Source organism: Crassostrea angulata, chromosome 3 (genome assembly GCF_025612915.1).
Source record: "Crassostrea angulata isolate pt1a10 chromosome 3, ASM2561291v2, whole genome shotgun sequence".
In the NCBI taxonomy this organism is placed as follows: Eukaryota; Metazoa; Mollusca; class Bivalvia; order Ostreida; family Ostreidae; genus Magallana; species Magallana angulata.
This window is the reverse complement of record NC_069113.1, coordinates 26,903,778-26,921,332: the sequence shown is the minus strand read 5'-3', so window position 1 is coordinate 26,921,332 and position 17,555 is coordinate 26,903,778. Positions and strand designations below refer to the sequence as shown.

The 17,555-nt window shown below is 35.8% G+C and overlaps 2 protein-coding genes across 25 annotated transcripts in view; one reads left to right on the top strand and one right to left on the bottom strand.

Moving 5' to 3' along the window:
* The window catches only part of LOC128175353 (dynein axonemal heavy chain 6-like), a 57,382-nt gene extending 43,550 nt beyond the window's left edge, over positions 1 to 13,832 (top strand). For 10 of the 11 annotated variants that reach the window (XM_052840911.1, XM_052840910.1, XM_052840909.1 and 7 more), the window contains 10 exons: positions 508 to 648; positions 923 to 1,138; positions 1,224 to 1,342; positions 1,486 to 1,597; positions 1,781 to 1,902; positions 2,199 to 2,328; positions 2,671 to 2,785; positions 2,948 to 3,084; positions 3,423 to 3,763; positions 4,098 to 4,356. In XM_052840911.1, the coding sequence (XP_052696871.1) occupies positions 508 to 648; positions 923 to 1,138; positions 1,224 to 1,342; positions 1,486 to 1,597; positions 1,781 to 1,902; positions 2,199 to 2,328; positions 2,671 to 2,785; positions 2,948 to 3,084; positions 3,423 to 3,763; positions 4,098 to 4,341 (1,677 nt within the window). In that variant the 3' untranslated portion in view covers positions 4,342 to 4,356. Of the gene's footprint in view, positions 1 to 507; positions 649 to 922; positions 1,139 to 1,223; positions 1,343 to 1,485; positions 1,598 to 1,780; positions 1,903 to 2,198; positions 2,329 to 2,670; positions 2,786 to 2,947; positions 3,085 to 3,422; positions 3,764 to 4,097; positions 4,357 to 4,653; positions 4,897 to 5,351; positions 5,586 to 5,746; positions 5,958 to 6,207; positions 6,311 to 6,593; positions 6,822 to 7,252; positions 7,451 to 9,258; positions 9,453 to 9,593; positions 9,788 to 10,302; positions 10,515 to 10,990; positions 11,238 to 11,973; positions 12,132 to 12,445; positions 12,593 to 12,979 lie in introns of those variants that run through there. The other variant, XM_052840912.1, reaches the window with a different exon arrangement.
* Positions 13,833 to 15,130: 1,298 nt separating this feature from the next.
* The window catches only part of LOC128176023 (regulator of G-protein signaling 22-like), a 30,993-nt gene continuing 28,568 nt past the window's right edge, over positions 15,131 to 17,555 (bottom strand). For 12 of the 14 annotated variants that reach the window (XM_052842000.1, XM_052842002.1, XM_052841997.1 and 9 more), the window contains one exon: positions 15,131 to 15,484. In XM_052842000.1, the coding sequence (XP_052697960.1) occupies positions 15,278 to 15,484 (207 nt within the window). In that variant the 3' untranslated portion in view covers positions 15,131 to 15,277. The remainder of the gene's footprint in view (positions 15,485 to 17,555) is intronic. The other 2 variants (XM_052842004.1, XM_052842003.1) reach the window with 2 other exon arrangements.

Here is a 17,555-nt window from a genome sequence, read left to right as displayed (position 1 = left end):
ATGGATTCATTCTAAAAATGAGGAAAATGTCCTCGAGGATAGCATAATTCTGTATATAAAATTTCAACAGCGTACAATTTTTACTTTTTCTTTTATGTTATTTCTTATAACGTACTCCTACAAAGCTTCATTTTATCATAACGTCATAAAAGCGCAAAGGCAATGTTCCCCTACCGCACAATGTAAAAATCGTGTTAAAAATAAAAATTTCCTTGAAAAATCTAAATATTTTTATCTGTATTTTGTTTATTGTGTTCAATTTTATAATTGACATCGAAAAAAAATCATTAGAAGTATAAATCAACTGTATTATATTAGAATGCGCAAAAACATGCGCAATGCAAACTAAAGTCGGCCTCCTTAAAACTGTTATCTTTAAGGTCTTTTCAAATAAACTTTAGAAGTGAGATTTGCCAGTCATTGTTTCTGCTAAGTCCAGAAAATTCATTTAGCTCAATGATTTGATATAGATCTATTGGATAAGTTGTTGTTTTAATTGTTTGATAGATTCAAGACCATCTGGACACGCTACAGCAACAGTACAAGGACAGTGTGAACCAGAGAGAGTCCCTCAAACAGCACAGGATCACCACAGGCCTTCGCCTCAAGAGAGCCTCCATTCTGATTGACGCCCTGGGAGGTGAAAAGGTCAGACACAACATGTTCTACAATAGATTGCTTAATAGATATTGATTGTTCTTAAACTTTTCAAAATCAATCAGCATTGATTTGAATATATTTTTACAATGTATTTATTCATTTTACAATGTTTTTACAATGTATTTATTCATTTTACACAAAGGGGTTGGAGAATAAGTTTTATCCGCTTACCAGTCCTTTTCTTTAAATCAGGGATACCTGATGACTGGGACATTAATGCATTTTTTAAAAGAATTTTATCAGATGATTATGCCTTACACAGGTGAGATGGGCAGAGTCAGTCAATTTGTTGGATGAGAAGTTGTCTGGACTTGTTGGGGACACCCTAATAGCGGCAGCCTCCGTGGCGTACATAGGTCCGTTCACCGCCACCTACCGCAAGGAGCTGGTCTCTTCCTGGATCCAGTTGTGTGGGCAGTACACCATTCCAATCTCCCAAAAGTTTGATCTAGTCAAAAGCACAGTGGATGCATATCAGGTTAGGAGATTAGACAAAGCAGAGAGAGAGAGAGTTTGAGAGAGAGTTTCGTGTATTATGTGCTAATATAATTTTATATCTGCAGGTCCTGAAATGGCAAAACAAAGGCTTGCCACAGGACAACCATTCCACAGAAAATGCTCTGATTGTAAAGAGGACAAAAAGATGGCCTCTCTTCATTGATCCGCAGGGACAGGCAGTGAAGTAAGTAAACTGTGAAGAGAAAATTAGATGAATTTAATTATTTAAATTGAAACTTGTTTTACTCTGACAGAGAAAGTTCATATAGATATCATTTTAATGCTTGGGTGAGAAATGAGTATAGTATATGATTTTTTCTGTTTAAGTTATATTAAAGAGAGGAAGGGGAATCGTTTGGAGGTGGTTGATGCCTCAGATCCAAACTACATGAAAGCTCTGGAGACTGCCATCAGAGTAGGACAGCCCATGTTACTCAAGGTATGGGTCTAAATTATAGATTATTTCATAAGAATTATTTAGATAGTAATCTTTTTTAAAATCTACCTTAAAAATACCCATGTTTTCCATGTTTATTTTTTCAAGGTAATGTTGACTACCTTTCCTTTTGAATTGACATACCTGTAATTGTATTCTTTTTAAAAACTTGACTTGTGACTTCAGGATGTGTCGGAGCAGCTAGACCCTGCCCTTAGACCTGTACTGTTACATGAAACATTCCAAAGAGGGGGACAGACTGTCATCAAACTGGGAGACACCGAAATAGAGTACAACGCCAAATTCAGGTAACTCTAAAAAGTCACAGTGTAAATATGTAGATACACCATGTATACTATACTCTCAATTTCAGATTTGAATAGGTCTGTATTATAATCAGCACTTACATGTACAGAATTTTGTCATCCATGTAAAACTTGTCAATAATATCATCTTAAAAATCACTGCATTGAATTTCAAACAAACTCACATAATCGTTAAGATCATACAAAATTTATATACTAGTACCAAAGGCACCATATTAGTAGGTAGCATTGAGACAGTTTTGTTGTACTGTCTATGATGGTCTTCTGTGTTCTTTCAGGCTATACATGACGACTTCTGTAGCCAACCCCCACTATCTCCCTGCTGTCTACATCCAGGTCAACATTATCAACTTTACTGTCACATTCGATGGCCTCCAGGAACAACTCTTGTCTGCTGTTGTCAGACAGGTAGGTAATGGCTGGCCACTAGATAGTGTAATTCCAATACATGTACAGGGCATTGTCATATCATTGTATTTTTATCCTGTGTTATCGTGATAAATTTTAAAGATTTTACTTCAATTTTTATTTCTATTTTGATTAAGCCCTGTTATATATAATACCAAAGACATTGAAATGAATAGGGATGAAAATAAGATACAAGCAAATATTCCCCCGTAGAAAGTAATTTTGTGGCTTGAAAACTTTTTAAATGCAATTACTTTTAATTCATTTATTTAGGAATTATAAAATCAGATATACAATAACTTTAACATACAGCTTGTCAAACTTTTGCTTTACTTGTGGTAGGAAAAACCAATTCTGGAGAGTCAGCGCAGTGACCTTTTGGGAAGTATAGCAGATGATGTGAAGTCACTGAGAGATCTGGAGGATCGATCTCTTAGTCTTCTCCAAAACACTGAAGGTAAAACACTTATCAACCTTTCTTTAAAAACACAACTAGAATACGCCAGTGTGCATCTTATCTCTTTAAATGTATTTTGACTCCCACAATTCACCAGTGACAAGCATTTTTTTTTCATTCACTACACTTCATTTTATAACATTTTGTTGACATGATATTCAGGTCACATTTTGGACGACCAGGACTTGGTGGACACTCTGCAGCAGAGTAAGGGCAAGTCCTCAGAGATCACCAACAGAGTGGCCCAGTCCGAGGAGACCGAGAAAAAACTCAACCTGGCCAGGAAACGCTACCTACCTGTAAGTTTAACAGAGGTCTTTTGACAAAGACTTTTTGAGGAAAGAATTGTATTGATTTCTTCAACAGCAAAAGTCCAAATCTGAATAACTGAAAACCAAATTTTTACATTAGGTTTAGACTAAGAAAACTGCTGAAATATGTTACCTTTAATAATCTGTGTTGAGGATGAAAATCTGACAGTGTTTGTCATTGATAATGTACAAAAACCTTAAGTGTTGACTAATGTTTATGATTATATTCATTATTCCCCTCTAACATAGAGAAAATCCAATCAAATGCTTTTCAGTACTCTCATGACTTTCATTACTCTCATGATTTTGATTTTCACCATTTAAAGGTAGCTACAAGGGGTGCAACCCTGTACTTTGTCCTGGCTGACCTGGCCCAGATAGATGTCATGTACCAGTTCTCTCTGGACTGGTTCAAGGATATGTTCATCTCCTGTATCAGCAACCAGACGCTGACCCACGGGCAGACAGACCTCGCCCTTCTGCAGGATGGGCAGAGGGCAGGTAGGAGGAAGTCCAGTGTGGCCCACCTAGTGGGCACCCTCAGGCCCACCAGTCGACAAGGCAGCATTTCCTCCACCCCTAGAACCAGCATTGCCGAGGTCCTAAAGGAAACCCCGGCTGAGAACCCCCTGGAGCTGAAGAAGCACATGTTGGAGATGATAACTAGGTGGGTATTGTAGTCTTTAAAAAGGTGGAAATTGAACACAAAGTAATTGTGTTAGCATTGCTCCTGCTTCAATGATTTGTTGCTCAACAATTATGCCCATGTACATATTAAGTTTATCATGTATCTACATTTTTGCAAGCCATCCATACCAGCATGATGTAACTAATGTATGCATCAAACAAACATTATCTCTTTAAATATAAATCTACTGTTTTTACCTCAGTGTTTGTTGCTTTAGAAGTTTGCAATGCCTTCTATGAACAAATCAAGACTTCTTTTACTTGTCATGGATATTTTTTGGGTCAATACACGCATTTTTTTGTTTTGATTCCAGACTTACCTACAGTATCTACCGCGTGGTGTCGGTGGCACTCTTTGCCAACCACCAGCTGACTTTCTCCTTCATGCTGTGCTCCAGCATAATGAGGGCCAACGACAAGTACGAAGATGTCACCACCATCGGAAAGATTACCGACTTTGACTGGAGCTTATTCCTACAGGGAAACATCCTGGCGAACATGATGGATGAAAAAGTGCTACAAGAACACGACGGTAAATTCAATATGATACGTAAATAAACAAGTTTATAGATTGCTCTTCTGATGTTACACTATTTATTTGGGAAGGGGTTGTGTGTAACAAAGTTTGTGTAAATCTTTAATATTTTGCAATTTGAAAAGTATCTATCAGCACACAATCTGATATAATATGAGATTCATTATGAATTCTTGGTATATGTGATGTGAAAATAAAAAATTGTTTCATCTTGAAATTAACAGGATATACCGGTACAATATTTGAAAGCATAACTTCGAAGAGGCAAAAGTATACTGACATTGGACAATTAGATTGACTAAAGCTTAAAATTGTTTCGTGTTTTTTTTTGCAAGGTTTGACCCCAATGGAGAGACTTGAATACCAGGCCAGATCTGGGGACCCAGATGCCCCACACAAGAAGGTACCTCCTATCTGGGTGACAGACTCGATGTGGAAGCAATGCCAGCACCTGGACAGCAGCCTGCCCAGCTTTGACGGCCTGTGTAGGAGTCTGATCACTGACCACGTCCACTGGGAACTGTTGAAACAGATGGAGGATCCGTTCAAAGGCATGCAGACTAGCTACAAGGAGCTTAGTGAGTACTCAAGTCATATATTTGGCAGCCATCAAGATTTTTTTCATATACTATGTAAAGTCAAACTTTATTATCTCAAACTAAATGGGGCTGTTTAAAAACTTCAAGATAACCGAGTATTTGAGATATCGAGGGTAAAATACTTTTTTAAAAAGTGGTTGTTACATACAAATCACTTAGACATATCTAATGTATTCGAGATATCAGTGTTCAAGATATCAAAGTTCAACTGTACTTAGTAAGGTCAAAGATGTATGAGTATGACAGTTAAGATGAAATCATCTAGTTTCTTAATGTTGTGGAAAAACTTTTTTTATAGTTCAATTATCATTTTATCAGGTTTTTCTCTCAGGTAAACTGATGATATCATTATACAAGTGCCTTGTTGATGTGAAAACTGAATAGGAGAATTGGAAAAAAATTTATTGCTCATTTTGGGATATTTTTTGATAAAGCTGGCAAAGACCCTCAGCATAAGTACGGCACAATCTTTGGCTGGGAGAAGCTGTCAGGGTTCCATCGGCTGATCCTCATCAAGATCCTGCGCCCCGATGCGTTGATGACAGCTATAAGGCAGTTTGTGGAGGAACACCTGGGCCACAACTTTATATCCACCGGTTCTTTTGATCTGAAGGAGATTTATGATGACTCCACTGCTAAAACTCCTCTCATATTCATCCTCTCACCAGGTATGCATATGTCATGGCTTGAAATTGTAAGTCAATTTTTCAAAAATAAACAATAATATCCTTTATATCCAGAATCCACTTGTCATTTTATTTCTTTATATAGTGTACTGCTGCAACAGTATTACAAGTAAGATAAAAAATTCAAAATTGTTTCATTATAGGTACAGACCCCCTGGCACAGTTAGTGAGGTTTGCGGAGGAGCTGAGGGGCAGTGCCTTGCACTTGGATATGATCTCCCTGGGGCGAGATCAAGGCCCCAAGGCTGAGGAGCTGATCTCAAAGGCCCAAATTCTAAAGGGACGCTGGGTGTTCTTACAGAACTGTCATCTGGCAGCCTCCTTCATGCCTCGGCTACAGGCCATAGTAGAAAAGTAAGAGTAACTAATATCATGTGCTAATCTGGACATTTTTTTAAGCATATGCTATGGCATATGTCTACTTTATTTATGAATTATTCTACCTTGCAATTCTCGGGAAAAGGTAGGGGGGAGGTAGAATTGGAAGCAAACATAATTTTGGTTCAATCTTCCAAGTAATTCTTTGATTCTCTTATTCCATGGGATAATGATCAGGATGGAATCTTTATCTTATAATCTTGTGTATCTGGTATATTTTCTGCAGACTAAGTCATGCAGGAGATGACCTTGATCCACAGTTCCGACTCTGGCTCAGTTCCAAACCGGATTCAAGCTTCCCAATATCCATACTCCAGACTGGAATGAAGGTCAGTTCATAGAATTAAGCCAGAGAGGTATTCATTTTTAAGCTGCTTCCCTCTCTCCTTTCTCTTTCAGAATGAGATAATTTGCTTCAAGATTGAATGTTTTTTTTGTAGAATGTTTAATAATATTTTTGAAAGAAAGAAATGAATGAAAGATTTATTTTTTAGAAAAAGATGTTCCTTAAAAGTATACATACCTCATGCTATTTGGGGTTTCTTCAGCTATTCTAAATTAGAGTTTTGATTAGATTTTTTTTAAGTCCAGACAAATTTTTTCTCCCTTCAGATGACCGTTGAGCCACCACAAGGCCTGAAAGCCAACATGTTGCGGTCATTTGGGAGTGGAGGGACGGGGACCATCACGGAGAAGAAGTTTGAGTACAAGGAGGCGGGACCCGACTGGCAGAAACTCCTCTTTGGTCTTTGTCTTTTCAACAGTGTCATCCACGAACGCAAGAAGTACGGCAGACTTGGGTGGAACGTCTTGTATGAATTCAACGACTCGGATCTCTCAGTAAGAATTTACTGCTTTATACATGTAATTTCTTTATCAGAATTCAACACAACAGCCCAAAACCCCCCGAAATAAAAATTTAAACTAGATTTTTCATGCAAAACTTAAAAAAAAAATAAAGCAGTAAAGGACCTTTTTTATATTTTTTAAAAATTTTAAAAAGTGAATACAATTAGTTTTCCTATTTTACTTTGAATGGAAAAAAATGAGTTTTTCCTTTTATTTGATAATATGGTAATAAAATTAATCAATAGAGCACCATTTGGTCAGATATCAAGAATTGATTTTTCAGATCACCTGAAGTGTCACACTTGATTAACTTTCAATAACTTGAAAATGCTTTTATGTGCAGCATCAAACTTGAATGTTAAGAATAACATTCTTAGTTAAGTAGCCATCCCTGATAAGAATTTTTTATCTTTCTTTGTAAGGTATCTGTACGTCAGCTTCAGAATCTACTAGAAGAACACGATGAAATTCCTTGGGAGGCCTTGACCTTCCTGACTGGCGAGGTCATCTATGGAGGTCGTGTCACAGACGAGTGGGACATGAGGTGTCTGGGGGCCCTCCTGAAGAGGTTCCTCTGCCCTGAAGCCCTCAACCCAGACTATTCATACTCACCTGATGGGGTAAAACTCTTATGTTTAGAATCTCAATAATGAATTTACTTGGAATGTGCTCGAGATGTATTAAACATTCTGCTTTGGTTATTAGGAATGATAAAATGTAAAGTTTTGCATTACATATGCATTATTGTAATAGGTCGCATGAATGCCTTATTGTTTAATATATACTGCAAAGGAATAATAATGTGAAAGATTGCATGCTAACACTGCTGAGCATGAGCTGTTACAGACTTTATTGTGTTGCCCTTAACTAGTATAGGAGACATAAGCAGCTCAATGAATGAACAGTCTCTCGAGCAGTTCACCTTCAAAGATGGGAATGTTCACAAAAATATTTAGTGAATGAAGTGTATATTTTCTATTTTCCCCATCTTAAAATGAAATCAAATTAAATTGACTTTTTATAGAGCAGCAGAGAAGAGAGAGAGACGGGGGAGGAGAAATTTTTGCCCAGTTTTGTTGATTTCTTTAATTTATAGATGTTTAAGTCATGCTATATGCATGCCGCTTTTCAGAAATGTACAATTAATGCTTATAATCATGTAGTGAAACTTGAGGCTTAAATCAGTGGTTTTATACAAGAAGCATTAACAGGTATCAGTAATGTGTGTGACTTGTTTTCATTTAATCACTCTAGGTTAATGTGCATGAGGTAAGATGGTAATTAAGGCACGGAGGTACACAGCATACAGTGTACCTTAGATTAAGTTCTGCATCATCAGCATGTGTATGAGACAGTCGATGCAAATACCTCTCCATTATAAAGGGGTGGAGCATACAGACAGATAGAATATAGTGTAGTGTGCATATTGTATATTACCATACAAAATTATGTAAATGTCTAGGTGTCATACATTTGCATTCTGCATGCATGCATTTGTAGGCCTTGCGTAATTTTTTATCAAAGAATGAAAAATATTCACTGCAGTGCATGATGTGTAAAAATTCAGCTTTTTTTTTTTTTTTAATTCTGATGCCTATAGTATTTGCCTTGTTTTCAGGAAATGGAGATTTTTCTTTCAATATGGTTTTAAAACCGTCATGAAAAAAGGTCGTAGTTTTGATAAAGACTTTTGTGAATTGATCCGCACAGTCTCTTGGACTCTTTTTCTGTCGCCTGTCACAGAATGCCAGCATCTTTTCTATACCCAGCATATATAAACTTGTAGAGTTGTGTATTCTGTTTACAGAGCAGTATTGTCTATACAAATGTATATATATAGTTATAAAGCAGTGACCTATAACAAACCTTAATCGTAGCATTTAAATCTAGAAAATTTGTATCATAAGGCATATATATACAAAATGAAGAAATTAATGTATCTGTATGATATGTAAATGTAACATTAGATACCAGATACCATATCTACCGGTATATATAAAAAAATTATTACTAGAAAAAAAGAAACAACAAGGTATTTTTTCATTACTTATAAACTTATGCAGTCTTTATAAGAAAAAATTTATAAAAACTTAAAATCTAGGAAAAAATATAAATGTAAATGATAATTTGATCAGTATTAAAAGTTTTTTTGATTGTGATGTTTTATATTTCTTTAGGTAAATTGTCTCAGAATATGTTCTTCATATTGATTATGTCAATTAAGGAGAAGAGAGTATGAAAGAGAATTTTTAAACTATTTATTTTAATTTAAAATGAAAAAACATGGTGGTCTAACATTGCTTTTTCTGTTCTTTTCATTTTACATAATTTTACTTTCATGATTGGCAATCACTATATTTTGTTTTTGGAAAATACAGAAAATTGAATAAATGGTGAATATACATGTGCATTACATGTTTCATTTTAGCTTTATCGACCAATCAAAACAGACATTCCATTCGCTGATGTCATTACCTATCTGGAGAGTTTACCGAACTACGACTCCCCGGAGTTGTTTGGAATGACCAACAATGCGGAGAAGGCATGTCGAGAGATGCAGGCCCACGAGTTGATTGACACCATTATAAATGTACAGCCGCGGCTGTCCCTGGACATCTTGGGGTAGGTGAATGGTTATTGCTACAGCAGTTTTCATTAGTACATGTACTTTTTAATGCATGTATCATGCCTGTAATACACTTAAAATAATATACATGTATAACTAGACATGGAAATTCTTGCATGGATCTGTGTAATTTTTAGGACTGAGAAGAGTAATGATGACGTGGTACTGGAGGTGGCCAACGACATCCTGAGGCTGCTCCCGGTCAGTATCGAGGACTACACAGATGTGAGGGAGTCCCATGGGGGGCAGATTCAGAATATCCCCCGCCCCTCCCTCAAAGACATCCTGTTCAAGGAGGCCCCCGAGCTAAAGGACAAGGAGAAAGAGAGAAGTAAGGGAAATTGTTTGATAATTAATTATTAACTTGTAAAATTATTTGATTTTTTTTTCACAGGGTATGTATTAAAATTATTTTAGGCTTATGTCTTGGACTGATCTGTCCGCTTTCTTCACTTTCTTCTTCTTGCCTGTCAGAATTTGCCCATCTGTTTATCTCAGGCTCCTTTCTTCTTTTCTCAAAGAACAACAAATCTACTGTGGAATCATTAATTTTTGTAGGGGCCAATTTTCGTGGATTGCTAAAATTTTACAGGTTCGTGGGGACGTAATTTTGTGTATTCTCTTGAACCTACAGAGGAAATATGACTTTATTACCCTAATTTATTAATTCATGGAGGATGTTAATTCGTGGATGAAAGGTACCCACGAATTCCACGAAAATTGAGCCACCACGAAATCTAATGATTCCACAGTATTTTTTATATATCATATGGACACTACTAATTGATATCCATGTTGTTAGATATATAGCAAAAAAATTTAAAAATTTGTAAATTTCTTTTTCAGTTGTACAGGAAGCAATAGATACAGTGGTCGGTAACTCTGCCTTGATGACGGTTCTGAGACAGGAAGTGGACCGATTCAACCACCTGCTGGCCATCATCCACGAATCTCTGAAGGCTCTCATCCTGGCTGTCAAGGGAGAAGTCATTATGTCGGAATCCTTGGAGGAGGCTTACACAGCTCTCCTCAGTCAGAAGGTCCCTCAAAACTGGAAGGTATACATTCAGACGTTTTTGACTTTGTGTAATTCCAAATATTTTTGAATAAGAGAAGAATGAGAGATGGGGTAATGGAGGAAAGTTAATGATGAATGACACTAATACCTTAAATACCATAAATAACATCAAATAAGAACATGAAACATGAAATTCTCTAAATTTGCAAAATAAGAACATGAAACATGAAATTCTCTGAATTTGAAAAAGAAGAACATGAAACATGAAATTCTCTAATTTGCAAAATAAGAACATGAAACATGAAATTCTCTAAATTTGCAAAATAAGAACATGAAACATAAAATTCTCTAAATTTGCAATATATCCATATTTTATTATGTATTGTTTGATAATGCAAATTAGACCTGTCTATGAACACAAATATTGGTCCATGTACATGCAATTCCTTTTTATGTACATGTGAAACAACTCCTCTGTAAATTTATATGCTTATGATATTTCTTACCCTTTCACAGAATGCATCCTACGAGTCATGTAAGCAGCTGGGATCCTGGACCCATGACCTCATGATGAGGGTGGAGTTCTTTGCCACGTGGGCAGGGCTGATCTGCGGAAATGTGGAGAAACTAATCAAAGCTACTCTGATGACCTCCAAACAGCAATCCAACGCTCCCCCTCCCCCACCTCCAGACCACGAACCAGAGGACCTCAGCAAAAACCAGCCCCGGGCATTCTGGTTGTCTGGTTTTTTCTTCCCGCAAGGTATATAAATATACTAGGACAAGTACCAGAATCTGAACAAGTCTTAACTGCATATTACTTATATTACGTGAGGTTATAAAATCACAAACGTGGAATTCTTTTGGTTCTCAATTCTTAGAAAATGATGGTGAGATTTTCAAATCCTGGAAGGGTACTTCTTGCGATTTTATGTGGATATTAATTTCTTGCATTTAATTAGGAATTTACAGTACTAATCAAAATATTCTGAACATTTTGATCAGTTTGGATGAAAGTTTCAAGAATAACGATGTGTTGGAATTGATATTTTTGCAAGGACTACTGCTAGCACATTCTATATTATTATACTTTCATGTTAAAAACTGAAATCTGATTGGTTTAGTTGCAGTTCATAATCTGATGTATTACCCTCATCAGTGTTAGCACCACACTTGGCAACGGTTAACACAATGAATTATTACATGCGCATAAATTATGCGCATATGGTTTGCTGCAGAATTCACATCAGCAGTAAAGTTTTCTTTAAAATTAAGACATTGAGTATAATGAAACAAATAGTGCCTGTTTGGGAGGGCAACAGTTGAAATTGACAACCTCAAAAACCATTGTCAACCTCCGCTTCGCATTGGTTGTTACCATCCCAAACAGGAACTATTTAGATAACATTACCAGAAGTCTTGATAATTCATTGTGCCAAAAAAATTACATGTATTTTTTAAACAGATGTGACTTATAATTGTTGACTTTTTTTGTACAGGGTTCTTGACAGGGGTACAACAGAATCACGCCAGAAAGCTGGGCATCTCAGTGGACTCGCTCGTATTTAACTTCCAAGTCAAAACCAGGCCGATGGACACCGAAGAGTCACTGTGTGATCTCAAGCACAAACCCCACATAAAGACCACTGCATTTAAGGTAACAAAATTAAGAAATTATAGTTTACCATTTAGCCAATTCCTGTATTTAGTGAAATATTTTATAGAATTTAAGAAAAAGTCTTTATATCAGACTAGCATGTCAAAAAATGTTGACAATGTCTTGCATACAAGCAATTCAGACTTGAAAATGGCTTTCATCAGAATTGTCTAAATTATTTCAAGTCTTTTTAGTTCTCTTGATCTAGTATTTTGTACATACATTATCACGCAATTTAAGGATTTTGTCAAAATTATCTTGATAGCCAACAGAATTTTTTTGGATGACATGATCCCATGTTGTAATCTTTACAGGGTAATCATGCCCCGGAAAATGGGGTGCTGGTGTTTGGTCTGTTCCTGGACGGGGCTAGCTGGGACCCCCACCACGAGTGTCTGAACGACTCCAGACCTGGGGACAGGTTCTCCAAGCTACCAGAAATCCATTTTGAACCTGTGCAGGTAAACCTCCCTACATTGTCTTCCAAAATCTCAAAGTACCAGTTTATTTATCAGTTTTGTTTATCAAATTTAAGAAGACAGATACAAAGAATGACTAAAAAGTAAACAACTCTGGCATAAAAATCATCAAATGCTGGTTTTTTTCTAGCCTGGTTCTTTTCTGCAAAAAAAGTATTGAAAAACACAGAACCAACAAAATTCAAAATGGAGTTTTCTTGAAAAAATGAAACCCTAATCAAGGGTCATCTCTCTTCCATGATTACTTTTAAATGCTTCTGTGGGTGACTTAATAATACCGGTACATGTTTGGCCGTTATTGATTTTTTTTCAAAGTATCTGCATTTTGATATATATAGAAAAAAATTGAATTTCTTTTTGTAATTTCAGATTGGAACAGCAGGAACTCCAGAAAGCTCCTCATCTGATGTTGCTACCACCAATACTACTAAAACTGCTAGTGCAGAGACTTACAAGACTTACAAATGCCCACTGTACCGAACATCGGCTAGGGCTGGAACTCTGTCCTCTACTGGTCACTCCACAAACTTTGTGACTGCGGTCGACCTTCCGTCCAAACACCTGTCCGACTTCTGGGTCATGAGAGGAATCGCCATGTTGTGTCAGTTAGACGACTGATTACAGGATATAGTTCATTGTTGATTTTTTTATCTTCTTTAAAAAAAACTGTATTTATATATAACTGTTGTGATTTGTTTACAAAGTACTTAAAGAATGCGCGTTGTGATACAGTTGAAGTACATTTTATATTGTTGTTATTTACTGTCATAGAGACACATTATTGGACAAACTGCTGAATTTATGACATATTTTTTTTTTGTTCTTTCAAGTGTTGATGGTTATTTTCAGGTTTCTGTGAACTTCCGTCCTATTTTTTTTCTCAGTGTGATACATGTCTGTTAATTGTACATATACATGTAATTAATTGCCTTACAATGTTTATACATATACTTTAAACTGCTGAATAAATAGAAGCATTATAACAAACTGGAACCCCAACCAGCATTTACAACTTGTGCAGGGTTATTTTGTATTTGACTTCATTTTAAATTAAACTGGATGATTTTCATCCAGGTTTTCATATTTTAAAGTTTAATAAGTACCGGTACATTGTACTGCACTATGGTAGTACATGTACTTTGCTGACTGTCTTTACTGTGATAAATTTATTCCGTCGTTTATTTAAGACTTTATAAAAAGAAATAAATTATTTAAAAATTTGCATTTATTTTTTAATTTTGTCTTTGAAGAGACACTTACAGAAGCTGTCTGCTTTATATCAAACCATATAATGACTGATCCGTCAAAGTTGTAGCCCTTAGATTGAACTGAACTGAACATTTCAATTTTCTTTGTAATTTGAATCTTATTTGATTTGCATGTCAACTGAATTACACAGACACATTTAATTCAAAGTTAGTTAAAACACTAAACCCCATGGATTTCCAGTGGGGAGCAGAATGGACTGAAAACCCTTGGATTGCAATGTATAAACAGCAAAACATATATGACCACTGTTATATGGTCAGCATGTTGATTTCCTATTTATGTAGATCACCATAAAAATTGTTTATTAATTATTTTGCTCATTATGCTCTTGTATAAGTATTGAGCTCATTATGCTCTTGTATAAGTATTGAGCTCATTATGCTCTTGTATAAGTATTGAGCTCATTATGCTCTTGTATAAGTATTGAGCTCATTATGCTCTTGTATAAGTACTGAGCTCATTATGCTCTTGTATAGGTACTGAGCTCATTGTGCTCTTGTTTAAGTACTGAGATCATTATGCTCTTGTATAAGTACTGAGCTCATTACGCTCTTGTATAAGTTCTGAGCTCATTGTGCTCTTGTATAAGTATTGAGCTCATTATGCTCTTGTATAAGTTCTGAGCTCATTATGCTCTTGTATAAGTATTGAGCTCATTTTGCTCTTGTATAGGTACTGAGCTCATTGTGCTCTTGTATAAGTACTGAGATCATTGTGCTCTTGTTTAAGTACTGAGATCATTATGCTCTTGTATAAGTACTGAGCTCATTGTGCTCTTGTATAAGTACTGAGCTCATTGTGCTCTTGTTTAAGTACTGAGATCATTATGCTCTTGTATAAGTACTGAGCTCATAATGCTCTTGTATAAGTACTGAGCTCATAATGCTCTTGTATAGGTACTGAGATCATTATGCTCTTGTATAAGTACTGAGATCATTATGCTCTTGTATAAGTACTGAGCTCATTGTGCTCTTGTATAAGTACTGAGCTCATTGTGCTCTTGTATAAGTACTGAGCTCATTGTGCTCTTGTATAAGTACAGAGCTCATTATGCTCTTGTATAAGTATTGAGCTCATTATGCTCTTGTATAAGTACTGAGCTCATTATTCTCTTGTATAATAACTGAGCTTATTATGCTCTTAATTTACTTTTAAAGATTTGGTTTGAGAATGGAGTTTGGTGATTTGAAAAATGTTGTGCACTTAAATATAAAGATACAAACTCTGGTTTAAAGAACAACAACAATCCTGTAAATATAACAATATTTCATTTTATTATCAATAAGAATAATAAAATATTAAGCAATAAACAAAGAAAGACTTGAGATATCACACCAGGTCCGTAAAGCTCAAGATATCACATAAAACAATCAGTAGCACAAATATCACCCGACGTCCTCACTCCTTCACCGATATGCTGGTACTCGACTCTGTGTTATTCCTCGTCATGACGCCACCTGGTGGTACACTTAGTAAACTGTGGGATTTCCGCCTCTTTTTGAGCTGGTCTAATGTTTTCTGACTGGTTCCCCCTCTAGTGGTGGCTGTTTCGGAACGGTCCATCGGACTTCCTAGAATGCTTCCTGCTTCATCAGATGACACTTCCTGTAAAAAACATACAATTTAACTAAGATTTTTTTTTTTTATTTAGTACCTCCTGAAAAATACTTCTAAAGAGTACTCTGTCATATAAATCAATGACTATAAGTTTGTTAGAATTAAATGACTTTATGATATTACCATTTCTGTGTAATCAATAATTTACTTGTTGCTATAGAAGCTATTAAATTGTGCCATTTAAAAAAGCATATGCACTAACTATGAAAGGCATAGAAAAAATACTAGTATAATACATGTAGTTCTAAATCAATTTCTACAATGATGATGCACTTGTGGAACAAAAGAAAATGATGCTCAAAATCAAGACCAACATCTTAAGCTAGACATAAATGTACAGCACAACACAGCTATATGATCCAATCTAAACACAAACACAAAAAGTGTCAACAATTTATTCAAATGCAACTGGAACACCCTCCCTTTCATTTCAAAACATATGCTACTGTATACAGGGAAATATTCGCACCCCTTTTAATTTCGCCCCTTTCGCCCTTGTTGTCATTGGGCAAATAAAAGATTGGGCAAATTCCTCTGTCTCAAACTATTTTTCTTTATTCACAACTTCGTCTGGGCAAATTCAAGACGGGGCAAAACTGTTTGCAAGTGAAAAAGGACGAAGATAACATGGGGCAAAAATAACCCTGTATACAGTATTAAACACAAGTCCACTGAAATCCATAATTATATAACCCACTCAACTGATCCTTGCTGAACAACAAAACAAGCAACAGTGACTTCCATACCCCCTAAATCCAAATCTTCCATGCAATTATCTGCTGTGCAGTTCATTCCACAGTGTAGATACACGTATTTGGAGTCAGGGTCAGCATTTGACCCTGGCTGGGACCTTTTTACCTTGTCTGGAGGGTGGGCAAGATGCCTGTAGGCCGAGCCTTATGCTGTAACGACTCATGACAGACATGGCCTTAAACCTCGCCTGTAACCTCTCCTGTTGTTCCTGGTGTTTCTGTTCAGTGACAATGACTTTGAATGCTTAATGATTGAATGACATAAGCCCCAAAATGCACAGAATATGATAGACTGCTATATAGAATTATTGAACAAGAAAAATATCATCCTATTGAATAAATGTAACATTCTATGGAAAGAAATCTAGTACTACAAATGTACCTTTAATATTAAGCAGCTAACTTCATTTTTCTACAGGTGATTTTGTGATTTGTTTTTGTTAGTTTGAAGAAAGTTAATATAGAAAAATGGCAGTTTCTGAATCACATGAAATGACAGTGCTGCCCCTGTGCCCAAACACTTATATAGTACCACTCTGTACCCAGTGCGATTTAACTTGATCAACATAAAAAAAAGTTCAACAGTGATCAACGCCCTTGTCAATTTGGTGGTTCATTTGCAATCTGTGCATGCAATGCCTTAGAATACATACAAACTAGTGTCCTAAACATTTGAAAATTGTCTATATAGCCACCATGCCATCTCATCGTTATTTCGGAATTTCCTTCATCCAATTTAGCTAAACAAATGCTTATCATATTCAATGATATTTGATACAAATAAATCTAAGTTCAAGAAGGTGATGGGTATAACAAAGATATCAACATACATTTGTTAATCATGAACTATCAAATAGATATAATTGTACAGAAGTCATTCAAGACAAAGGCCAACTATTTTGCAATGATGACAGTTTTTCAATGCTGACTCTGTTACAATAGTAGATATACTGATCAGTCTGGAGATTTAACTTCAAAACTTCAAAATGATAAATTGGGTTACATATCACGTGCATTGTCCATTACATACCCAGTATTTTTTACCAAGATGTGTTAATCAACTAATAAAAATGTTCTGTTCTACAATGGAAAAATGTGACTTTACAACCTTGTATCCCATTTGTATAGAATGAAAACATCCAAATAAGGTACACCCTATCAACAAAATAAAAATAAACACCCTTGCACCCATAGTTTTCCTATATACCAATACTCTCCATTATCATTTTTCCTTACCTGTTCATCCTATACAAAAACAGGACAGAAATAAAGTTAAATAATTCAAAGCAATTAAAAATTGTTAATTG